This window comes from Episyrphus balteatus, chromosome 2, assembly GCF_945859705.1.
Source record: "Episyrphus balteatus chromosome 2, idEpiBalt1.1, whole genome shotgun sequence".
In the NCBI taxonomy this organism is placed as follows: Eukaryota; Metazoa; Arthropoda; class Insecta; order Diptera; family Syrphidae; genus Episyrphus; species Episyrphus balteatus.
In genome coordinates, this window is record NC_079135.1 from 124565216 (window position 1) to 124592001 (window position 26786).

At 30.3% G+C, this 26786-nt stretch overlaps 1 protein-coding gene across 2 annotated transcripts in view; it reads right to left on the reverse strand.

The window, feature by feature from the left end:
• Positions 1–6059: 6059 nt before the first annotated feature.
• The window catches only part of LOC129908172 (rhophilin-2-A), a 93192-nt gene continuing 72465 nt past the window's right edge, over positions 6060–26786 (reverse strand). The window contains exons 2-13 of one of the 2 annotated variants that reach the window (XM_055984519.1): positions 23900–24016; positions 23703–23830; positions 11607–11760; positions 11394–11535; positions 11016–11332; positions 10792–10936; positions 10451–10701; positions 7294–7426; positions 6915–7228; positions 6697–6849; positions 6447–6633; positions 6060–6374 (exon numbers count right to left, since the gene is read on the reverse strand). In XM_055984519.1, coding sequence (XP_055840494.1) covers positions 6343–6374; positions 6447–6633; positions 6697–6849; positions 6915–7228; positions 7294–7426; positions 10451–10701; positions 10792–10936; positions 11016–11332; positions 11394–11535; positions 11607–11760; positions 23703–23830; positions 23900–24016 — 2073 coding nt within the window. In that variant the 3' untranslated portion in view covers positions 6060–6342. Of the gene's footprint in view, positions 6634–6696; positions 6850–6914; positions 7229–7293; positions 7427–10450; positions 10702–10791; positions 10937–11015; positions 11333–11393; positions 11536–11606; positions 11761–23702; positions 23831–23899; positions 24017–26786 lie in introns of both variants that reach the window. The other variant, XM_055984520.1, reaches the window with a different exon arrangement.

A 26786-nucleotide genomic window follows, 5' to 3' on the forward strand; every position in this document is an offset into this window, starting at 1 on the left:
ATTATTGTATTTTTCATTACCATAATTATATATATACTTGTATGTACTAACAAACAAAATAAAAACAAAAAATAAAAAAAAAAAAAAAAACACTCAAACTTTACTGACGCAATCTTATATATTATATATTATTTTTTATTTGTTATACTATTTTTATTTTTATTTTTCCACAATACAAAAACAAAAAAACAAATTTATATATATATATACATATATATTAAAAATAAAAAAACATAATAAATGTGAAAAATAATAAAACAAAACAAGAAAAAAAAAAAACAATTATATTATATACATACATACGATAAGTTCTTTTTCATTTTTCTAAAAAAAATAATTAAACAAAAAAATAAATAAAATAAATAAGTAAAGTAATAATTTTTTAAACGTACCTAAAAACAACAAATTATAATTATATATATATATTATATGAAGGAGAAATCTTATATATATATATAAATATACATACATATATTTGAGAACAAAGTGAAATATATAAATGTAAAACAATTTATTTATTAATTTTAATTTTTAAAATAATTAATAAAAAAAAAAACCAAAGATAAAAAAAATGACTATATAAAAATTGATTTAATAAAAAAACCAATAACATTACCTAAATATCTACTTATTATATATATATCTTTATCGATATTAACTGTATATTAATTTTAAGTAAAAAAAGAACAAAAAAATTATAAACAGAAAGAAGAAGAAGAAATAAAAAATATTGAGTGTGGTCGTGAGTGGGGACAGTAGTTCCTTCAACAAAAAGATTTAAATAAATAAAATAATTATGACATAAAGAATTCTAGTCGTGTTTCAGTATTATTAAACAAAAAACAAAAAAGGATTTAAAAATGAAAAAAAAAAACAAAACAAAATATGAACTAAATGTATAACAGAAAAAAACAATATAAATGGAAAAATACAGAAAAAGAAAAAAAATTAACATAGCTATTAATTTACTAATATTATATAAATTAAATGGATGTACTAACTTTTAAGCGTCAAACTAATGATTTATCATAAAAACAAATAAAATTACTAATCTTTACAAAAGAAATTACATTTATCGATTGGAAAAAGAATATTATAAAAAAAAATGGAGAGAACTCTAACACTTCGACTAACTCAATAAAAAAAATAATAATAATAAAATAAAATTTAATTACATTTTACAATAAGTTTAACAAAAAAAAAAAAATAATAAGTTTAAAAAAATATTTAAGAAAAAAACAAAAAAAAAAACGTAACAAATTTCTTGCAATGTGTATGTGTGTGTAATTCAAAGAAAAAAAAATGTAAAACAATAAAAAAAAATATTTTATGTCTTTCGTCATTTTAGAGAAATATAAAAAACAAAACAAAAAAAAAAAAATGGAAGGAAAACCCTTACAAACCAACAAAATCACTTGATGAGATACAGAACAAACATAAGAAAAAAAAACTAGAAACAAGTGAAAAATATTATTGAAATAAACCTCGTCTTTAAAAATAAATTAGATTGGATTTAACTTACGTATAAGAGAGATGGAGAAAATAAATTGGTAGGTATATACATATATAGGTTAGTGACACTAGTCAAAAAGTCCAAATCATTTACGAACTTAATTGTTAAGGCTCAAGGTTCTAGGAGGCGAAATTGAAGTTTTGTATTTATTGTTTTCGCATTGCCTTTTATGTTCTCATGAACTTACGACAGCTTTTTCTTGGCGGATTGTTGTTTCGATCAGACCACTATAATTCCACCATTTATATGAGCTTTGCTGGATTAAAAATATTTGGTCACTGTGGTGTATGCGCAACATTTTTTTTTTTAAACTAATTGTGCGTGCTGTATAATAAATATTTGATTTTTAATCACAGCGATCTGGGGCCCTATTTCGTATTACGAAAAGAAATGCAAAACAACGATATCAAGTACAACGATAGTCACGACATAGAGCGATTTAGTGATGAAAATCTATAGAAAGATTTAAAAAAATGTATATACAAACAACATCTCGAGTGCGAACATTATTTTTTTTACTTTTCTTGTGCCATTTAATAACAAAATAAAGAGTTATAAAATAGTTTATCCAGAATTTTCAGAACTCAATTAATAAAGAAACAGAAATAGCCTAAAAAGAATGTCAATCAGCTGTTCAACCACATTTTTGAGTTAAAACAAAAACACACATGAATGTTTATGACTTTTTAATTATTTTTAAAATTTCTATTTTTCAAGAATAAATAGATGATTTTCAGCAATTTCAATAAGAACTTTCGTACTAATCATTATTTTTTCCTACAATTTTCATTTTATTCTGAACTATTTCCAATAGGGTGTGTCACTTTTGTATGGCCGAAAAAAGTACTCTAATTTTGCAATGTAATAGTGGTCAAAAGTTTTATTAAGGTCTAAGGTTTAATAATATGTAAAAAAAATTCATAATATCGTTCGTCTTTGGCTCGCTCAAATCGGTTGAAGTTGTTGGGAAAAAAACTAGTTTATATGAAAAAAATTTTTTTTTTCCTTCGCATATTATTTCGCAGCTTCTTTACTAAGTGTTCAATTCCAACATATACAGGGTGTCCCAAAAGTAATGGATCAAACGAAACATGCAGATAGGCCAACTTTAGGGCTCTCAGAATTTGGTAACTTGTTCATCCCAAATCCTTACGGTTTTCGATTTAAAGCAGTTTTTGTGAAATTTCGAAAAATCCCGACTTTGCAACAGTTTTTTGCTTCCTCCGCTCATAATTGATTTTTGTTTTTTACAATTCTTTCACTAAAACAATGTCTAATAATGAGAATTAAGTAATTAATCAAAAAAAAATTTAATTCTAACGCCATTTTGCTGCAAATTAATTAACAGTTCCATGTTTTATAAAAACTCAATTTCTTACTTTTATTTCAGAACAACACCCTGAAAAAAATTTGTATGGTGTGACACTGGTTTAATATTTTGAAAACTTGCCGCGTTATTGCAGTTTTCAAAAATGTATTAAAGTTTCCAAAGTTTTGATTAGGACGAAAGATATTACAATTTGAATGCAAAAAAACAGGGCTTTTCAGAGAAAAATAACAAAGAAAAATACACAAATTTTCTCGACTGTTGTTTGTTTATTTCTTTTTGAATAAAAGGCTCGATTTTTGTTTGTTATTTTGATCTTAAAAGCCCTGATTTTTTGCATTCAAATTGTAATATCTTTCGTCCTAGTCTTAACTTTGGAAACTTTAATACATTTTTGAAAACTGCAATAACGCGGCAAGTTTTCAAAATATTAAACCAGTGTCACACCATACAAATTTTTTTCAGGGTGTTGTTCTGAAATAAAAGTAAGAAATTGAGTTTTTATAAAACATGGAACTGTTAATTAATTTGCAGCAAAATGGCGTATGAATTAAATTTTTTTTGATTTATTACTTAATTCTCATTATTAGACATTGTTTTAGTGAAAGAATTGTAAAAAACAAAAATCAATTATGAGCGGAGGAAGCAAAAAACTGTTGCAAAGTCGGGATTTTTCGAAATTTCACAAAAACTGCATTAAATCGAAAACCGTAAGGATTTGGGATGAACAAGTTACCAAATTCTGAGAGCCCTAAAGTTGGCCTATCTGCATGTTTCGTTTGATCCATTACTTTTGGGACACCCTGTATAAGCTTAAAGTTAAGTTTTTTCTTATAAAGACTTATATTTAATATATTTGTTTTTGTATTCAAACGGCGTAATTAAAAAAAAACATTAATTTCAAATTTCTTCGATTTCTTCGTAACTTTTAAAAGCTATTACATTTGGAAATTCCATACTTTAGCATTTTGACACACCCTAATGTGCAAGTATGGCTCTAGAGCGCATTTTAATTTTGTTTTTGTTGAAAAACTGACAGCTGCTCACCACAACCTACACACAAATTGGCTTCAAAGTTTGGCAAATTTATTTTAAGGAAGCGAAACGAAAACGCAAGTCATACCAAACGATATGCAAATAGCAGTCGTAAGGATTAACGAGTATCGTTCAAATAAAACTATTATCGTAATACCTAATCGCATTTGAACAAAAACGAAGTAGGTAGTTTCAACGATAATCGCTTTACAAAATAGATCCCTGATGATTCTTGGTTTGCTAAATTTATTGGAAACGGCCCAGAGTAAATGTAGTTCGAATTATAAAAGTATTTACTACCTTATTTAGTCAGTCCAACTCCGAACGATCTATCGGCTGATAAAGGTCTGTAGTGATCAGGGGCTGTAGATCAAAAGATTAATTTCATATTCTCAATTAAGTCAACGATAGAAAATCTCTCATAGCCTGTATTAAAGTGAAATACAGCCTAAATGAGATAATTTTTTTATATCTAATTTCGAATGTAAAATCGTATAGGGAAGTGCATCATTTTACAATCGAAATGAGATAATTTGCGAACTTAGCTCATTTTACCCAAAATCCTTTTAGTTCGCGCAGAACAGAAGTGAGAACTGGTTATAAACAATTTGTATCGATTTAATTTTAACAGTCACTGTTGCGTATTAGTACCTAGCATTTTTTTGTGGAATCAATTTTACCTTCAGCCCGACACCATGGTTAGTGGAATCTAGCTATATTTAATTTTCAATGTAAAATTGTCCAGGAAAATGAGGTAAAACATGATTTTAAAGGCAATCCCCAAAAATTTGACTATCACAATAAATTCCGCCGAAAAATTATTCCCAGGTAAACAAAACTCGTCAAAAGATTCACTACAGGCTATGTGGCTTTATAAGAACCCTAAACAATTTGTATGAAAGCATGTGCAACAGAGTGCATTTTGAACATTCATTTTTCTTTTTAAACAGTGTTCTAACGCAAAAATGAAGTAGAAGCTGAAATTACCACAAACTGTTAAACAGGAGGAACCTTATCGATTAATTGGCATTGCTTGGATAATGATGAAAATTCCTAAAACGGTATGAAAAATTTAACGAAATGTACGCAGAACGGTAGTCATCTAGTCAACTATTACATGGTGGCGCTTGAGGCTTGATTCTTTCCGAAACTAAATGTATAATAAAGGGATGCATTCTATTTCGGAGTCATTGCTTTTCAAGCCTCCAACGTCACCGTATAAAAACTGTGCAGCAAATCATAACTTACAGCTATTTTTTAATAAAAATAGAAATAAAAGAAATTGCAATAAATGGGAACAAATTCAAACTAATGCATTCATTGGAAAATACTATTAGTCCAGTCAATGGAGAAAAATCTAAAAAAAAAATGTGATGTAAGATAAGTTTGGATGCAATACTGAAGAGAGGCTTATTCTGACCATAAATAACAGTTTGGGTAATGTTTGATATTTTGAAAAATTCTTAAAGGTACAATCGGGTTTTTTGGGCAAATGTGTCGTATAGACGATTCTTGGCATTTTTTGAGATGAAGGTCGAACGTATGAATTTCGTCAAAGGGCTGCATGCATGAGTGACAACTTGGCTGATAATTTCTTCTCAAAGTTGGAACGATCTGGGCGATTTAAATCACAGTTTTTATTATTATTTGGTTAATGGTGCAACAAGTTCTGATATTTTACTGTTGACTGAAATTTTGTTCAACCCATTCTGAAATTTCTGCCAATTTCTTGAAATCTGATGGCCTTTTATATAAAGTCCAAAAGAAGTGTGTAATATCGGTCACGGTGGCGTATGTGTAACATTTTTTTTAATAATTGGATTTTATTTTGCTAATTTTACGGAATAGAAAACTTACCAATGTAATATCTCTTTTCAGATTAACAAACAACAAAATATATTTTTTGTATTTATTAATCTTTATTTTATTAAGTTTATTTATAAAAATATTCATTTTATTATTCATATATTACAAAATAAAATTATTAATTTAAATGTTTCTTATAAAAATGGCGACGAAGTATTTATTTATTGTTCGTCAATAGCTAATTACAAAAAATATTTGACATATACAATTTGGGTTTGTTTTTTGTTTTTAATTTAAAAAAGTAAAAAAATTTATTATTTATTATATTATTTTAAATAATTAATATTTATTATTTTGAATTATTGATGTCTGTTTGTCTTTTCATCAAATTCATCTTTCCTTTCATATTTTCCCGGAAGCCCCGTCTTAAAAATTAATTTTACTTGATATTTTACAATTTTTTGATTTTCCATCGAATGGAAAATAAATGAAAATAAAACAAATAAAAATTCTTTAAAAAAAAAATAACATGCAAACAGAAAATATATCTTAATAATAAAAAACTATTTATATCGAAGATGCTTAAATTAGAAAGAATATTTTTTTTTGTACAGAAGGAATAATAAAATCTGGGTATCAGGGAAGAAAGAAGATATATTTTTTATGTTGTCTGTTTGATAAGAAATAATCCAACTGAAAGAAGAATGGCCACTGTAAAAATTCACACCCACTTAAACTGTGAGCATTTGTGCTAAAATATTTTACCCAAACTATGAGTTCGCCTAAAGGGATTCCACGAACTTGACGAGATACTTCCCAGACGGTTTTTCGGTGTCTTACATCGAAGTTTTGGTTTTGAACTTGTTGTACCCGTGGGACTCGATGAGCCTGATGAGACTCCCGAAGAACTGGCAGCTGATAAAGTGGATATAGATCCTTTCGATGATAAGGGCTAAAATTGACAAAAATGCATTATCAATCTGAAACTCTTCTATGACAAATTAATCATACAAACCTTAAGATAGTTTCTATCCATTGGTGTGATGACTTTCAATTCCAAAGTTGAACCAGCAGCCTGAATTGCATGGACAACTTGTTGGTGTGAGTACCATTTAACATCGACCCCAGAGACTTCAACAATAAAGTCACCTTCTTTTATACCACCCAGCTATAAAAATAAAGTTTAAAATAAATTATAGAACTTGAGTCTACATTTAGCATTGAAAAGCATACATCCGCTAACGAATTCATCTCGACATGGGCAATAATCACTGGTGCATCGCCTCTAACATGGAACCCAAAGCTGTCCACATCATCTTTGTACAAACTACATCCAACTTCGTGCTGGTCAGCCGCCGGACAATGACAATGGTAGGCAGTTCCGTTGCGGTACATTGTGGAGCCCTTTTGAAGTCGCACACATCTCGGTGCGGTCCAATGTCGTCTCGCAGAAAAGATTGCAATTGGTCCTAGTCGCTTGAACGGGTCTTCGACTTTGTATGATGTGAAGTCAGGTCCGGTAAGTGAGAGTGTGAATTTAGAACAAGCTTTTTCAGGAAGATAAAAATAAGAAATTATTTCATATTTGATTGGTTGCCATATTCATTCATACCATCAACAATGACGTCAATCAAATCAAAGTCTTCGTCAATGTCCTTTTCGACTCTTTCTTCTGTGTATTTCTCATATTCGTCTTGTGTTTTATAGTGAGCTTCCTTAAGCACCTGCGTTAGTGATGTTTTGTTCTGAATTGAATAAAAATAAGCAGATTTAAAGTTTTGTTGGGAAAATATCTTAAAACTGTTTGTAAATAAATTAGAATTATTATAATTATTCGCGCCCATATGTTGCTATGTCGCCATTTCGCTTTGTCGCCAAGTCGCTATGTCGCAATGTCGCTATATCACCATAAATTAAATTTTCCAATCAAATTTGTATCTTTTGTATTATCAGTGGCGGATCTAGGGGGGGGGGGGTCGTGGGGGTCATGACCCCCCCAAAACCTCAGATGAAAAACAGAAAATTATAAGGCAAAAAGGTGGAACGAGCTTTTGAACCATAAGAAGGGTTTCTTTATTGTTATGACTATGCTTTAGGAAATGATTCATGGGCATATTAGCAAGAAGTCGTTTTTAGTTGTAAATATAATGAGTGCATGAAAAAAAATTTTTGTTTTCTTACACATTTTTTTAATGAAAACTTTTAAAACCTGAAAAATCATATAATTTATATACTATTAGGTACATGATTACATGTATCTCGAACCACGAACGCTCTATCATAACTACATTATCGCAACAACTTAATTTGATATTTTGGTTTAAGAAGATATACGCTTTTCTTTGTAACAAACCTGTGTGGAGGAAATTTATTTCATCCTAAACATACCTATGTATTTTTTAATTTGTACATTTTTTTAATTTATGGTTTGATGTTTCCGCAAAAAAATAATGATGGTGAAAACATCGCTCTTGGAAACATCGATGTAATCGAAACTTCAAAGTTTTTTTTTTAAGTGAAGGGCAGCAGGCGAGTTCTACTCAAAACACGAATGTGGAAGAAAAACATTTCTGAACTATTTTCCTACTTTTAGTACAGTTGAACCATAAATTAAGGTACCTTCCACGTAAGAATTTTGTAAAAATATAGGTAATTTTCTCCAAACCGGTCCCTGCGATTTTGATAAAAACATTCAACTGAAATCGCAATGTAAAATGTAGTATGGTCAACGTTGATTCAATTTTGAAGAAAAAAAAAAACAATTGAAAATGATGGCCTTCAAAGAAAAATCATTCCGAAAAACAGTTAAATCAAAGTGGTTTCTGTTTATTTTAACTAGGTTCAAGATTCACACAGTGTAGAATGGTTATTAACTTCTAAATTTGACAACCTCAATAATTTCAACATATTAAAAAAAAAGCTTTGATTGTATTAATTCAAAATTAAAAAATATAGAAAAATTAATTTATTGGATTAAGAAAAATATAAATTTTTCTTTTTACTTGACCTTTCATTATTTAATGAATGTTATCTTCTTCGTTGGCTACAGGTCGTGTTTTGATTTTACTTTTTCTTTTCTGTCGACGTTTCGATTGTGCTTACAATCTTCCCCAGGACTCTAAGAAACAATGTTCTAAAAATTGCTTATATATTTAAATTTTATACTTATGTATCTTTATCCTAATGGCTTTCTTATATGTAGTTCTAGCTTGATTTCTTATAGTTTATTTTCGCTGTTGTTTAAATATTTTAAAATTCAATAAAAAATGTATTGAAAAAGACGTTTATAATCATTGAAATTTCAAAATATAAAAATATTTTTATTTGATAAGAAATTCAAAAAATTTTTCTTATCAAATTTAACTTTAAGAATTCAAGTTGACTTTAAAATTCAACTTAGAAATTCCTTCTAACAAACTAACTATAAATACTGCTAAGCACTTCGCAATCTGTTCTCCTATTAACAGTATTCTCTATATCTAAAATATGTAGCATTTCTAATACCATTCTTTTACTATAATGCTTTTCTGTTTGTAAAATATCTACATTGTTATAATCTGGTCTATGTCCCTCATCTATACAATGTAAAGCTAGAGCAGTTTTTTGTGAATGTCCGTTATTTATATCTTACCTATGACCGGCTATACGGTTTTTCAATTTTTGCATGGATGTACCTACATAAACTGATGGACAGTTGTTTGTTCCATCACCTAAACATTTTATTTTATATACGATATTTGATTTAGGTATCATTTTTAGAAAATTCGACTTTTAAATTTGAAAAAAGTGAATTTCTTAAAACATTTAGATAGCTAAACGAACATTATCTTTGTTTCTAATAAGAGCATCTTGAAGTCGATTAGAAAGACAACTTCTGTACGAAAACTGTGTTGTATTTGTAACTAAATTTTGTTGACCCAATGGATTAAAATATTGGTTCAATAATTTTTATTATATTTATTGGAAAAGAATTTGAAAGTAGAGTATCCATGATTTTGTTAATGTTATTCACTGATATCCAATACTCTGGTAATAAAAGTAAAATAAAAATTCGACCTGTAGCCAACGAAGAAGATAACATTCATTAAGAAAAATATATAGGTACATATATTTTTTAAATATCAATTTTTCGAAAACGGGACATATTTTTCAAGTCTTAGTTTTAGGCTGTGTTTTATTTTTCTCCTGAACTAGATCAGATTATTGTATTTATTTGCGAAACACTAACAAAACAAAATCCTGATTTTATTGTAAGCTATCGTGCGGCTAAAATCGACTCGTGAAAAGTCGACATTACTTTCCCAATTTTCTTTCTTTATATTCAGTTTTTGATTATAAATTAAAAAAATACATTAATCCTTCTGCAAACAATTTATACTCTGGAGATAAAAGTTTAACCGGCTCCTAGAGCAGGGTAAATGTTTGACAGCTGAACATTTTTTTTCTAAAAAAATGTATTGTAAAAAATTTAGCTTAATTTAAGCTCCGAAACAAAATCCTCTCGAAAATACATTTGATCTAAGAATTTGGATAGAATTTTGTATGTTAGCTAAAATTTTGCATATATTTTGAGCACTTGACCATTTTTTTTTGATTATTTTGGAAGTAAGTTTTTTTAATTCTGTGACCCCCCCCAAACCAAATTTCTAGATCCGCGCCTGTCTATTATTCTATTAACTCGAATTAAAATCTCCCATTGATCATTTTCTAGACCACCTTAAATGGTCTTCATATTCAATCCATTATAATACATGCTTTTAATAACTCACCTTTAAATACCGGCACATACGTTGCAGTCTCTGTGCCTCCTCATGACTAGCTAATGATTCTTTGAGGTGTGCCCGTTTCAAGGCACTCGCACACCCACTATCTTCATAGATGCTACTACTTGTAGCATCTTCCTCCGCATTACCAATAAATGATTCCACGGTGGTCTGACTACGCTTCCCACTGGTTCCATGCGATGAGGTACTATCTGCATTTGCATCAATACTTCGCGACTCATAATGATGTGACAATGCTGTAAATAATATACAGAATACATCAAATATGGAAGTTGAAGGCTTGTAAAATATTAACAAGCTTTAAATAGAGAAGATTGTAACCTCACCTTTGTAATATTCAGCTTTCAGGGGCACCAATCCAGCCCAGCATTCGGGCAAATATGTGTGGGTATCATTGAGTTGAATATTTTTGTGCATTTCGTTGTATTCCATTGTCAATTGTGCAGCCTCACCAGCTAGATCTTTAAAAAGCTGTAAGAAGGTGGATTATATGATTAAGATTCTTTATAGCTCCATGAACAACTTTGAAGACGTTCCACACGCCACTTACATGACTTGATTCGGTAAGTAATAGTGACTCAATTTGGAGTTGTAGCTTTTCGAAAAGACATTCACGAGCTTGTGCGAGCATCAAAGAAACCAAAACGTCCAGCACCTGTGGTTTCAGATCCATTGAAGGAGCATTTGTGAATGTATCGTAGATGTGTCGGAAGATGCCTGCAGCTCTCAAGAAACTATCCACAGCCGCATCGAGTCCTTTTTCTGTGGTTCGATCGTGACGTGCACCAATTTGTGTGTAAATTGCTCCCAAATTGAAAAGTGTGCAGGCTTTTTCGAAGGCTATTGTACGCTGACATGATGGGACTCCTAAAACCATTTTACATTTAGTATTTCGACTACTTCTTAGAAAATCTTAAAGTTATTATACCTGTTAAAGAATCATACCACTCAAAATAGACACCTAAATTTCGATCTGGTGGAAAGAATCTCCTTTCGACATAGTACAGTAGATTGTAGTAGCGAAAGAGCAAAGCAACACCTTGCAAGTCTCTTGAAGGTGTTTTTGAAGCCTTTTAAAACAAAAGTCGTTATAGTTTTTAATAGTGGCAATCAAATTGGGATATAAAATTAATTAAATTACCTGCCGTGTGTCTGTTATATCAGCAATAGCATCGGTATATATAGATGGTTCTTCGCTGTAGTGCTCCAATATAAAATCCGAAAAGGGTTCTAAAAAGTTTATTTCTTTTGTTTCTTTTAGTCCAAGTGGTATCATTGGCATAACACTGTCTTGACTGAAAAAAATGAAAGATTTTAAATGTAAAGGATTAATTACCAAAGTTATGATTCTGAATATGTAACAGCATTTATAGCAGTTTGATTTAAGTGGTACTTAATTAATCATTTTAGTCTATGGGAGTATAAAACTGAACCAATTTTTATGATACAGATTTTTAGTTATAGATGCAATTATTACGGGGTTTTGAAAGTGTTTGGAAATTAGTATCCAACTGCAAATTAACTAGAAAGGCATAATAGTGTTTAATAAAATGAATTTTACTGACTGAGATTAGTGACCAATTTCTTATAACGACTCCTTTTACGGGTAATAAATACTCTCTGGTTTTTCACTTCAAACATTCATATTTTTTTTCAATCTTACGATATTTGCAAGTCCGGGAAATACATGTTACACTGGTCGGCAAAAACAAAAAATAAAAAGTCGGGAGAACTTTGTAATTATCTACTCATAATTATTTTCGCTGTAAAGGCTCAAAAATTAGTTTTTAATGAAGTTCTTTATGATGTTAAGTTAAAAATATGTTGCTTTTTTAAAAATGAAATCAGAAGTCGTAAACTGAAACTTGGTTTAAAAAACCTTTCATTATTTTGGAAAAAAAAACAAGCAAGATTTTGAGATAATGTATCATAAATCCCAATATCTTTGAGAAAAAAATTATGTAATTTTGAAAAAAAAAAAAAAAATAAATAAATATAGAACGATTCAATACGGCGTTTTGAGAGTGTATAAGCAAATTTGCAAACAAATTACGGCTATGTAATTCGACGTCAAAAGTATCCGAAAAACGCGTTTTTGACCTATTTACATTCAAGTAGATACTTCAAAATGGTGAAAGTGAAATTTTGACTTCAGATTCGGACTCAGCATACATAAATCTTTAGAAAAGTGGGATTTTGTCCAGGTTCTATTTTCATTGCATTGTTATGAAAGTAAACTTAGTCACTGCTTAAAAATAAATCTTAAAACAAGTACAAAACTACTTATTATTTAACGGTTAGGCTTTAATCCTTAAATATCATCTTTTATAATGCTTTTCCTAAAAAGTGGAATCCTTGTAACTAAAAGCAGCTATATCTACCCATTTTCATATTTGTAATCAAACGACAAAAAGGGTCGTACTTTTGACGAAAAGAAAGTATTTGAAACAGTTGCGATTGTTCTCTCTAAAACTTATTGGAAAGTTTCAAAATGACGAAGAAAAAGTAGTTTCGGGCTTTATTGTATTCGAATTATTCCGCGCTTCAAGATCAAATGTGAAAAAACTCAAGATTCGGCTAAATTGAGCAAAATAGGGATTTGTATATAAAAGGGTCATAACCTCATAACCTTTAAAAATATATCGCAACAAAATTGTTGACCTCAAACGTGACCATTTTCTCAACTTTGTCTCCCAGGCAGATAAACAAGCTACTCTTTATTGAAGTCTTTCCATAAATTAATCGATCCGGATAGCGACACCATCAGTTGTAACTTGCACTAGTTGAATAAGCACAAATTTTGCGATTTAAAAAAAAAACTGAATTTTCTAAGTGTTTTTTTTTTCTTTTAACTTAAAAGTGATTTTGATGAAAAAACTTGTTATGGATATCGACAATCAAGATATGTATGTATATTTAGTATTTTAAGCAAACATTTATTTGAATATGCAACTCCATTTTTGAAGTACACACTTTCAAAATCTATACCTTGTTATAATGTACAAAAACAGTGTTCCAAATTTCAAAAGAATCGATGCAGTGCTTCATAAGTGAAGTATTAAAATACACATAGCTTCGTCAATTTTCTTCAATAAACTTAAAATTTTGACGCAATATTCTTGAGATAATATGCAATCAGTTTAAATTTAAAAGAAATGCAAGTAAAAAAACAAACAAGAAAGGTTCTTCCGGAAAAAAGGTATCGTTCAGTTTTTGTTTAATTTCTTAGAAACTTATGATATTTAATAGAATGAGGTTTTTTGTATTTGACTAAAAACTACTATATCATTGAATAATGATAAAAAAAATGTTTTTAATATTGCAGTCTGTGAATTTTTCATACGCCCGCCGAAGAATATGGAAATTAACCGCTACGCAGAGCGTTTTTTCTGAACAAAAATTTTAATGATAATACAAAGAGCATGCAAAAAGAATAAAGTCAAATATTGGTCTTCCCGTTCGTTTGATTTCGTCTTGCATTTTTTTTTTTTGTTAAAAATGCAAACTCGGACAATTGGGCGTTGCATGTACACATTTTCTTCAAACAAAGCCAACAATGCCATTTTGTATTTATCCTCCTCAACTTTTTGTATGTTGTTAGCTGATTTTGTCAAAATTATTAGTTTCTGAACAAATGTTGCTAATTGCAATTAAACTTTAATTAATAAAATATATTTTAAACTGTTAAGAATGTTAAAGCTGTAAGTCTGTTCTTCTATATAAAAGCTTGACAGCATAAGCAATTTAGTAATTGATAAAAATCACAAGTTTATTTTGAAGTTATAACTTCCACCTTAGAATGAGTACTTACTACTCACTCGTCTCTAATCTATTCTTAATCGCATATTTAAAAAATTAAGTAATCAAAATCAATCGACTTTGCTGATTGTTGTCAGCACAGCACACATCAATTAAAATGCCATCCCTCGTCATAACAAAAAAAAAAGAACAAAACAAAATAAAATAATTACAAAATCAATTGGCAAACGTGTTTGGTGTGAAATTGCGCAACATAAAAATAAAGACGATTTGTTGTAACATTCAATTGGTTTGTAGTTAGAAGAAACGTAGAAAAATAAAAGAGAGAATGTGAGATCATCCTCTTTGAAAAAAAAAAACACTTTACTTACCCTTTTCAAGCGGTGTATCTATAAGATTGAGAATCAATTTAATTGTCAATTGAATTATAAAGATATTCCATTAAAAGATTTAGAACATGGATGTTGTTCAAAAGAAGATAAAAAAGGATGAACAATTCTTCCAAGAATCGAAGGAGTGTTTCCAAGAGAAGGTGTGTTTGTTCTGGGGGTCAATAAACTTCATAAATTCGCTAAAGTTCAAGAGCAAGTGAATGCGACCCTGAGATATGCTTTATATTTGCAAGCCATATCGTTATTTTTTGAACACAAAATAAGAAAAAAAAAAACTGTACAAATCAATCTTCTAACTCTCTGATGTAAGATATGTTATAATCTGCATTTTTTATCAATAAAAATGCTATAGCTATTGCGTCTTGCGTTTTGCATTATGTGCGACAAAATTCCCGCATTTTTGCACGTTCTGGTGGTAAAGATATATTTATAACCCATTTCGTTCTGTTCCATTTCATGAATAACAATAAGTTTGGTTAGGTATTCTGAAACTCCATCACAGCTCTTGATATTGACGATCTATAGAAATTTCGTAACATAGCTCGATTGGGAATTTTTATCTGGTGAACTGATATGAATCTTAATACTTTTCTAAAAACAGAATAAGGTAAGAGCTTAAAAATAGATCAAAAAAGTAAATCACAGCTTTAAAATAAAATTCCCAAGGTTTACTTTAAAACCACAAACATTGAATCAAATTTGTTTCAATGCTATCAATTGTACCTATCATAAAAAAAGTTGAAAGGGAATCGATAGTACCTACTTTTTGAAATGTCTTTATAACTCTATGACTAAGCACGATGTAACCAAAACCACGTGCTAGGAAGTAAACAGGAACAAAATAACCTATTATGACAATCATAATTTTATTAAAAAAAGTTATCCAAACAAAATACATTTAACATCAACCTTCAATCTGCGATTTTGTTAAAAAAAAAAGATATAAACAAAACAATTACAATCCAAACAAAAAAAGAAGTTTGTTATTATGCTTTTCAGTCTTAGTCAAGTCGTCCAGCTTGAATGACTTTCGAGTATCATTTGATTGGGACCTACAACAAGTCAGCATCAGAGCATTATGAATTGAAAATTTTAACTTTTATAGGTACACAAACAAAAACTCGTAAAAAAAAAGCAACCAACAACAACTACCTTTTTGAACGTATAAAGCAGGTGATTGTGATTGGATTGCGCGTTCCAGTAGTTAACCATCACGCTGTTGGCCTGGCTGGCTTACTGGGTATATTTTGGAGTCTTTTTCTGCTTCAACATTGCTTATAATGTGAATGTCCCCTGGCAGTGTTTCTTTGTGAAATTGGAGGCTGGTTATTGTGGCGGTACTGGCTAGTATACACCCAACCCAACCTCATTTTTGTTTGCTTCGAGATCAGAAATTGATTTTTTTTTTGTTAATACTTTTTGAGGTTTTTTCGGTTCCAGTTGGTTGCGAAATTTCGCGCTTGACCGTGCAATTAAGTGCAAATAAAAATAACAAGAAGACAATAAACACTCAGTGTCACACGATTGGTAACGCGTCACTTTCTCAGAATGTTAAGCTTAAAATATTCCCTTCAGAAAAAACTTTTCATAACCAAAATTTATCATCAATATGTTCTAAAGAAAATTTAATTTTTCCTTTGGTCCTTTTTTTTTATTTGTAAAAGAAGAAAAAAAAAAAACATTAAAAAAAATCCTAATAAAATAACAACGTATAGACAAGAAATTTCGACACTCACAGTCTTAGAACTATAGAACTATTAAGAAATGCAATAGCTATACATGAAAAGTAAAAATTCTTATTCTCTACTTTTTCCTCTGCTTAAACTGTCACAGCGATTTAGCAAACGGCTCTAAATGACGTAAACTGAGATTTGTATTATTAATCAACCGCTCCAAAATTTTGCTCAAGTCACAAAGTTTATCAGATTGTCACAATTTTTCAGCAGTTTGACAATCAGTCCTTTTTCAACATTTCAGGGAAGCACTAGAATTCGCGGGCTTTCTCTATGACTGCATGCAGTAACCCACTTAACGTCGTTTCCCCTGCTTCTTGGACCTCTACGAGAATACCGTTAAGTCCTACAAAATCCAAAATATTGAAGTTCTCCCTTCATTTTCTGAGCTGACCATCACTTAATTTGATTTACATCTTTAAGGGAGTATTGTTTTGATATATTTTCTAATGTTTTCTAAACAGCTATTAAGTTCTTGTATACAGTTGAAGTTGATTTCTTTCGAGAATCTCCGGAAACCAAACACTATTTCTTCCCTGTTTTATGATTGAAAATAGGAATACAAAATAAATGAAATTGACCATTTTCGATTTTTTAAAAAGATATAACTCCCTGAATATACCTGCACTGAAACAATGGTATTTCAAATTGAACTTCTGTGTTTCGTCGTCAGCATGGTAAATTTTTCTCTTTATCTTTGCTTTTTTTTTATTATTAATCAAATTATTAGATATAAAACACAGAATTCTCATTTAAAAAAACAGTGAAATTTTAAAGAGCCAAGAACAATTTTGAAGAAGAGAAGAACATTGAAGTTACTTAAGAACAGAATTTTGCTTATAAAAGCAGTGATATCTTTAAGAGCGTAGAACATTTTTACTGTTCTCTCCTTCCACTTGATCGCTTCATATTAACCTACATATTATGTAGGTATAAGAAAAAAAAGAACACAGCAAATTGGGTTGATTTTTTTTGTGGAGTTGAGCACTGAGCAGCTATATATCAAAAAGCAATCGCAACTGTTCTATGCTCAGCGAAAGAGCAGAATGATTGAAAGCATCTATCGCAATAGCAGCCTCAGCTCTAATTGATACCAAACTCAATTTATGCTACGTCATTTGCTCAAAAATAACATATGCGTCACAAGATGGTAAACTTTGCAGACACTACGTGCCTTAGCCCATCGTTATTGTAATAACTAACCTTCAAATCACCCATTACTCTTTAATTGTTTTCCCGTCTTATTAAGTGGCATCAAGCTGTTTATAAAATTTCTCTTTTTCGATATCACAATAAAATTCATTGAAACATAGCACAAAAAAATAATAACGCGACGTACTCTAGTTTCAAACCTTGCAACCAGAATCTTACTACAAAGAGGTTCTCAAGAAATCAAGCTTTTTATTGTTGTTTTGGATGGTTTTAAGTTTCTTTTTTAAAATAGTAAGAACAGTATTACGGGTTAGGGACTGGACCTATATTTACCCAAACCCAACTACTGTATCACTTTTTCCAATTGGAGAACATTCCGAAAATCAATATTTGTTCATCAATATTTTGCTATAGGTAGTCAAAAATCTTAAGAAATTTTCGAAACGTATAATCGGTTTTATTAACCGAATGAATTTCAGTTACGAAGAATGCTAGCTTCCAAAACATATTCGAGATGCTGTAAGATAAGTTTTGCAATCACACTTAGGCCCATTTGCTCATACTAGTCATAAATTCTAATCTTAGCTAGGTTAAATATAACTCTAATGTTTTACTTAGTTTATTCTAAGTTGCTAAAAAATATTTATGTTCAACCTAGCAATGATTTACTTTCATTCGAGAAATCGCTGAGAACTTCACATTAATTTGTCAAATCAATAAAAACGTCAGTTTATTTTTATTTTCATTTGTTTTTTTTTTTTTTTTTTGAGAAATTTTAGCAAAAATATTGTAAAAAATGTCTTTGAATTGATGGAAAAAGTTTAAAATAGTGAAAGTCTAATAGAATTGATGTTAAATTTAATAAATTAATTAATTTTAGCGAATGTGTATGGTATGTGTGTGTCAAAATTAATATTGGGAATAAAACAACAAAAGGGTGATGGGTGAACATTTCCTTAAAATTTTGTTCAGTGTATTTTTGCATTTGCAGATGGTTACCTACAATTTATAAAAGTAAGTTAAATGATAATACTATACTTAGTTTTTGTTCATTTTGGAAACATGGCATCATTTTTTGAGCTGTATTCTACCTTTTTTATCAAATAAATGTGCTTAAGTAGAACATAAACTACTTATGTTATGTATGTTAAACTTAGAGGAATTTATGACACAATTTGAAGTTCATGCAAACCAATATGTAGAACTTAAGGGTTTATATGTTTCACATAAATATTTAAGTTTCGTTTCAGCACTTAGTGGCAAATGCGGAGAATTTTTGAAACAGCAAAATAAAAAAAAATTTTAAAACATATTCTATTCACATATAATGAGTCTGATATTCATACAGTGTTTGATACCGAAATTAAAAACTATTTTAAAGAATTTTAATTAAACACACAGTTTGAAAATGGCGCCCAAAAATGTATTTTTTTTTTTCCTGGATGCCTGAACTATTACACGTCATATTTAAACCATACAGATCATGCAAGAAAATGATGGAAAAAATTTCAGGCACGATCATTTGACGCAGAGTGTGAACTACAAATAAAACCAAAGTGTATATAAAATCTTTTGTATTGATTGATCTGATTCGAAATTCAAAGATTGTTTTTTTTTTTTGTTGTTTTTCTTCAGTCAAACTTGTTGAGTGTTACTTTGTTGTACGTTAAATTCCTTGCAACCAACTTTGGATTTGGAATAATAACAAAATAAATACCAATATGCCAATTCAAGTAGATGGAGGCATGATTGATTTGAAAAGACTTGTTTATCTTTTTTGGCGGCAGCAACACTATATGATATTTGCAGTATGTATTAAAGTGTAGCGTGCACCTTTTTTGTATAAAGTTAAGACTTAAGACCAAATTAAATGTATGATGTAAAAAAAGTAGGTACAATTTCTTGACATGCTGGCGTTGCGGAATGTGGTTGGCTTTTTGAGGAATCTTGTTTTGGAAATTACTAATCATTGCAATCAAAATTGGTGATTTGGTATTTTTTTTTCTTTCTTTTTGATTGAGATACAATTTAAAGAAGGATTTTACTGAAGTTATTTTTCAAGCCGAAATTAAAAAAAAATTAGTGTCAAAATAAAAAAGAAGAAGAATGAAATAAGTTTCGCGATTTCGGGGAAATTTTCAAAAAAATCCTCCAAAATCAAAATCTATACAAAGTAATGAACAAAAATCACATGTCTTACAATTATTTCATGAAACTATGCAATTTTAGATTCTCCAGATGCTCAAACTGTCAAAGCCAAACTGCACGAAATAACGATTCAGCACAGCAAAAAAGCCATAAAGTACCATTTAAGATAAGACTGTTTTTTGTTTTTGTTCGTTCTTGTGAATGTCAAGCCGTTTCCAGTTCTAGGAACATGCATGAAGTAAAAGAGTGCACATCATCAGACAGACATACTCACTATGTACTAAGGTAAGTAATACACCTCTCTACTCTTTATATGTAAACAAAGTCCTTTCAGCAAAGTTAAACTTGGATTTCATTTGATACTTTTGCAAGTTTGTAGTCGTTGTCTTGGACAAAATGGTAAAAACACTAAGAATGAGGATGTGGAGGACGAGGACGAACGCGTTGACGACGACAGTGAGAATATCTCTGCATGAAGATCACTCGCCGTCGTCGTCGTCTTCATATGCAATGCAACTGAATTAATGCCATCACACGTAGACCATGTCATTTCATGCATTTTAAATGAATCCACGAAAGGGCTTGCTTTCCAAGTGATCTTTGTTTTTGTTTTGTTTTTTTTTTTTTTTTTTTGTCGTCTCACTATACCCCTTCTTTACTACAGAGGACACATTTGCCTTTGACAGACTTTGCCATTTAAGAAAGGAAAAACCAAACCTTTACGTAGCTAGAGATACTTTTCCTCTCTCTGGAACTCCTTGGCGTTGGGATCATTAAAGAAAATTTACATAACACGTCTATCGTTGGTATTACAATATCGTTCTACTAGTTCAACGTCGTTGTTGATTTCCACAGACAAACAGGCCCGTATTTATATGAATTTTTCAAAACTCAGAAAATTCTTCATAATATAATTCAATTTTCCTTAAATTCAATATCACAATTTTTATTGAAAACTGCTTAAATGCGTCTGCAAATCGATCAAACATCAAATCCAAAATCATGAGCTTACGCCAAATTAAAAGGTCTAAAATTCTGATTTCATATTCTATTCTATCCCCATAATTTTTGTTTGTAAATCGCTACAGCTACATTGAATGTTTACCAAGAAATATTTTTTTTTGCTTCCTGGGAAACTCCTTACAAAACGATCGTCAAAGAAAGATCAATTGGATTCATTATTTGTTTAGCAAAAGAATCACAAAAAAATGTTACGCATACACCACAGTGACCCCCTTAGTTTAAACATTGGATAATAATCAAAAATTGAGTCGATCAAGTTTTTTTTTTTGAGTGTTTTGTGCTCTTTTACATAAAAATGCAATGACTGCGTAATGAAGTAAAATGGGAAAACTTTGGGATTTGGGCTTCCCAAACTTAAAAAAAATATATGTATCAGAACGGATTCAATTCCAATGAAAAAGAAGAAAAGGCCAACCGTAAATGAATATTTTGAAAACCATTAGAATGGGGTTGTGTATGGCTTTTTCACGCGCATGCTGCCTATGAAATGAATCATTCAAAAACGTCAATTTTGAAAACCTTTCAGACCTTTACTTCCGGGAAAAAATTCTACAGTTGGATAAACGCAAATTGTGTCTACTTCCAATGAGATTATGTAGAAAAATAAAAACATGTAAAAAAAGCTAGAACTATTTTTTTGTTTCATATTTTTATCTTTAACAATTTTGATCAAATTTTGTAAAAATGTTTCATATAAGCTTTACTTTTATTTGAAGCAAAGTATTAGTTTTTCGATTTTGTACACAAAAAAAAAACGATATAAAATCAAATAAAATAAACATGCCTCATCATATTTTACCAATGATTTTGATTCATAGCTGTTTCGGATAGTTTTGAAAGGATTCCATTTATTTAAAAACAGCATTTCATTCTAGTTAAAACAACATTTCATTCTAGTTAAAACAACTTTATTTATTTATCTAAGAGAAAAATAAATTATAAACGTTACTATCTTCTCTGTGCATTTCCTATCTCTCTCTCCCCATGCCCCTATTTAAAAAAAAACTTCCAATACTAGACTTCTTCTAGCCACAAAAAGTGATAGGTCTCCACCCGAGCATTTTTTTGAGTCTTAAACAATGCAATCTTTTCAAATTAGTCAAATAATTTCAATACATTTCAAATATCAATTGATTTTCACAATTGTCATAAAAAACTATACAAATGACATCTTCTTTAAATTCTATCGGATAATGAAATAAGTACTACTTATTCTTGTTGCCAATATTTTTCAAAACCGCTTCGGTAATTTCTCTAATAACGAACGAAAATGAATATTTCCCTAATAAAACGATTCCATCAACTTCAAATGAGTCCAAGAGCCTGAAAAAATGAGTCCTATCTTAAACTTATTTTTTAAATTAAACCTAAGTTTTTATTTTTTCGTCTTAAAGAAATGATTTCGATCTAAGGTTCAAAGAAAAAATATGAATCCAAAAAGACTGAAATGACTTCCAAACCATTTAAATGAAACCCAGTGGTAACTCTGATTAAAAGCAATAGATTCATTTTTATTATAAAGCTTCTACTCCTTAAATGTTTCTCTTATCAGGCGCACATAGGAGTATTGTCATCAAAAACCTGGCCATAATTATTTTTCGAGGTTTTTGTTATTATTTCTGTTTAAAATTAGTATTCCTACAAGAAAATACAATATAAACCTAGTTTTTGTTATTTTTATTTTTTTTACCAAAAACTAAAAAAATTGATTAATGGCCCTTACTCTGCCTGTCGACATTATTTTTCTCAAATTTTTTTCCTCATCCCTTATACGCAATTCTCAGTTTATTTTCTCTCTTCCCCAACCTTAATTAAGATCACACAAAATAAAATACACTAATAACATCAGTAAATTTAATTTTAAAAATAAAAAACGTTGCATAAAGTAAGGAGTATTTTCTATCAGAAAGTGAAAAACTAATTGACCCTCGATTCTCTAAAGAGCACCTAAGAGCATCCAATTTTTGTTGCATTGTGTTAAAGAATATATAAACTAACTCATAAGTTTCAATTCATCGCAGAATAACGGGGTATACTAAAACAAAATCATTAAAGTTCAAATAATAACTTATCAAAAATATCAAGTTTTTAGATACTAGTTCTAAGCCCGAATTAAAATAGAAAAAACCATCTATCATTTTCAAAACTTTATTAATATCGTTAATAAATAACTGAAGAAGAATTTTCCATTTAAATTTTTTTAGATTTCTATCACAACACTTCGATATCGCATATAGAATAACACTTACCAAAATACTTCGCATTCAAATAAAAATGAGGTAGATGTAACAGTTATCTTTAAACTCATTTTTTAACAAGACACGATCGAAAAACAAAAAAATGAGTGCAGCATATTGACACATGTTTATTTTGCACCCACTTTGCCAAACTTTTTGGTGTCAATTTTGATTTTCAGCAAATTGAGTTATGACCAGGTTTTTACTGCAAATACTCCTATGTGAGGCGCCTTAATCAAAAATAGAAAAAAAAAAAAACAAAATACACTCCTGCTAAATGAACGACTTATTTTTTGCATGCAAAGAGTTATCGGAAGGAGTTGAAAAATAATTGGATATTGTTGGCTCAAGGAGGTCTCTTTCTCCTGTGGACTTAAATTGAGTTGGGGTACCTATATAGAATAGCTATACGGTAACTATTTTTGTTGTTTTTCGTTTGTTGTTGGCTATTTAGAAGGATAATTGTGCGGATCGAAGAGTATTTATTTTAAATTAAATTTACAACATCAACGACGACAATCGCGCAAAGGGTCAATTGGTATTTATTTAAATTTCCCTATGCAGATAATAATAGTTTGAACGACAACGCGACGCACGTGAGCAGTAAGTCGAAGGAGGTATAATGTAGGAAGGTACCTAGACCTACCTACCTAGAATAGCTACCTCTACCTATCTATAGTTTATAAGTAGTGTGGTATCGGCACCACCTTTTGCGCGATGCTTGTGGTCTAAAGAATTTTAAATGGTCTCTATATAGCTGATTGGGGTGGGGTATAAATACACAAGTACTCACCTATCATTTTGGTAAATTTCCACAGATGAATTTAGCTCGGCTAATTGTTCCTTCAGAAGTTGAAGGTTGGAATTGACAAAGCTTAATTCGAGGGCAACTGTGTCGCGTAGCTTACGATTTGTGGTAGCCTGCAATAAGAATATGAAAGTGATAATTTTTTTTTTTTTCGGTAAAGGAGTCTATAAGAGAAAAGTTACCTTAAATAGATTTTCGGCTCCAGCACGTAATCGAAGTTCTTTGTTTATTTCTTGATTCAATTTACAACGACGAGTTTGTAATTTGCCACGGCATGTTGCTGCTCGAGGATCAGATCCCTGAAAATAAAAATAAAATTTGTTTTTAAAATTTTGTTTAAAGAATTCTGATCAATACCTAAGAGTAAAACTTCGTTAAAGGTATTACAGAAGCTACATTTCAGTTTCTTTTTAACTTTAGTAAGGTTGTTGGGCATGGACAAGGAGAACGTTATACAAGTTGGATTCTTTATAACAATGTACTTATAAGGTCTACAAGAAGCTTAAACGAAGCTTTACCGAAGCTCAACCGAAGCTTTGAAATTTGACAGATAGCTTCGAAAGAGCTTATTTATCTGTACGATTCTTCTGGAATCAAATGTCGTCAAAAAACGAATTTGTGCACCGGGCCTAACTTTTCCATTTTTCGTCATAGTTTTGAGCTCCGATCTTCTGCTACTTTATGAATTTATATTCATAAAGTTTTAATTTCTATATAAGTCACCAGACCATACTAATTAATAACAATTTCGTGGGATAAAGTCGTGTGTTCTATTTATTTCTGAGAACCTAGTCGGCATGTTTTCAAAAAGTCACGAATTAGATGGCGATGGATGGCGGTGGGATCAAAGCCTAAAAACTTTTATAAACATTTTCAAACCTTTCTAAGACTTTAAAATTTATGTTTGTTTTGCTTCCATACAAACTTCCCAAAAAGACTCTCCCGTTTCTATCCGCTCCCTATTTTGTTTCACTTAAATTACATAACCCCGCACATCCGTTCTTTTTATTGCGGGAACTAGATTTATAAAGTGTGGGTTGAAATGTAACAAACCTTCTTACTTCAAAATATCAACAAGGGCTAAAAAGCCACTCAGAGTTTAGATTAAAAAAAAAAACCAAAACAAAAACCCGATTTCACATCAACAAAAAATCTCTGGAGACTCCAAGAAAAAAACCGAAAAAGATTAACGTCACCGCAGACTTAATATAATAAATCCACATTCAACTCCTTTACGGTGGCGGCGCGGCGGCGGAGTTCAAAATGTCTGTTCCCGCCTGTATTTGCCCCATCTTCGTCGTCGCGTCACCGTATCCATGTTGTTGCCATCACTTCATGGCTCAACTTCTTTAAAGAGACACACAAAAACAAACCTTTCCACATAGATCGGTCTTAGGTGGGGAGTACAGAAGGTGATGGCGGCGGAGGCAAATTCTGTTTGTTAAGTTTTTTTTTTTTTATATTCCGATATTGTCTCCCCAGAGTTTGTTTGTGATTATGAAGAACTCTTAGAAGTTGAAGTGTCAACAACCTTATTCTTATGTGTGGTTTCATGGAGCCAGAGTTTCATAGCTAAAGTATATGCAACCCCACCCTCGCATAACAAGCTTTGCATTAGAAGAAAAGTTGTAACACTTCTCTCTTCTAAACTGATAGAGGCTTGAAGGTAAGGTAGAGGTACCTCTACCTTATAAACAACATGCGGTTTGGTTTACCTATGAGGTATGAGGAGGTTCTGTCAAAATGTTGCGTCTTTGCCATTTGACTTAATGGTAATAAAGTATTCATTGAGGAGGACAGAGAGAACAAAAGCGGTGATTGTTGTGACTTTTTGTATTGCATATTATTTTGACAGTAAGTTGCGGCATTCTTATTGCCTATTATTATTATTTATGTGTATTATGGTATAATGAGTTATAGACCAACATACCACACGTCCCATTGAGATATAAATACAACTTCAAAAACCTACCCACGTTATTAAGAAGTGCTGACTTGAATTGGTTAGAGTTATAGACGAATGTTTGTCTAGAAAATAAAAGTTAGACGCCTGAGTAAAAGGTGAAGTAATAATAACCATTCATGTCATTAAGTTTTTGATTTTGCAAAATCCTTTCTTTTTCAACATGTCAAAATTCTTGAGCTTTTCCATCAAACTGCTGCCCTGCGTAAAGAGGCTCATATTTATCGATTTTTGCAGTTACTCTCTTTTAGAAACGTTCAAAATGTGATTGTTTTCTGACCTTTTTTCCGAATAAAACTTCAATTGTTCAGAAATATTGACTGAGAGTAAAAGTTTTAGATCAGAAACCAGCTTGTAATGAGTTAAATTGGAAGTTGTTGGCTGGATCGTTTTTGGACTTCTATTTCAAAAGATTGCATGCAACTCATGGTTTATATATGTAGGTACGTTATTGTTTCTGAACTTATTCTGGTGTGTGTTTGATTGTAAAATATTTTCAAAATCATTCATGGAAAAGTCGAGATATTTGAGGTTGCTGATCTTAAAAGCAAGATTTCAGCTGTTTTTTTTTCAAACAATTGAAAGTAGGAAGCGTAATAAATAATGAAATATGAAAATGAAAAGTATTTATACCATTAATAAATCTGTATCAAAAATATTTTTCTATGTTTAACAAACTTAAACAAATAAAGTGTTTACTTCTCAAAAATGTGATTTTTTTTGCGGGATCTTTCGAAACATCAAAATAATTGGTGAAGGCAGATACTTGTGCCATAATTAAATAGCTGACTATGTAACCTTACAGTGATATTTGAATCATTTATTTTCAAAACATGATAAGTCCATGATTTTAAATTTTGCAGGAGAAGAAAAAACGTTCTATTTTCTTTTAATGTGTGTAGCAAAATTTATAAAAAATATATTCTGCAGAACTTTTGCCTAGGTACAAAATACAGTTTCGTTTTTAATTTTTGGAGCGATAGTTCAAAAGATTAAAAATAAAAACGCTTTTGGACTTATCATACTTTGAAAATAAACGGATGTGAAATTAGTTTTAAAATGGATACACAATTTTGCTTTCATCCCCAGTCTATCACAAAATTGTA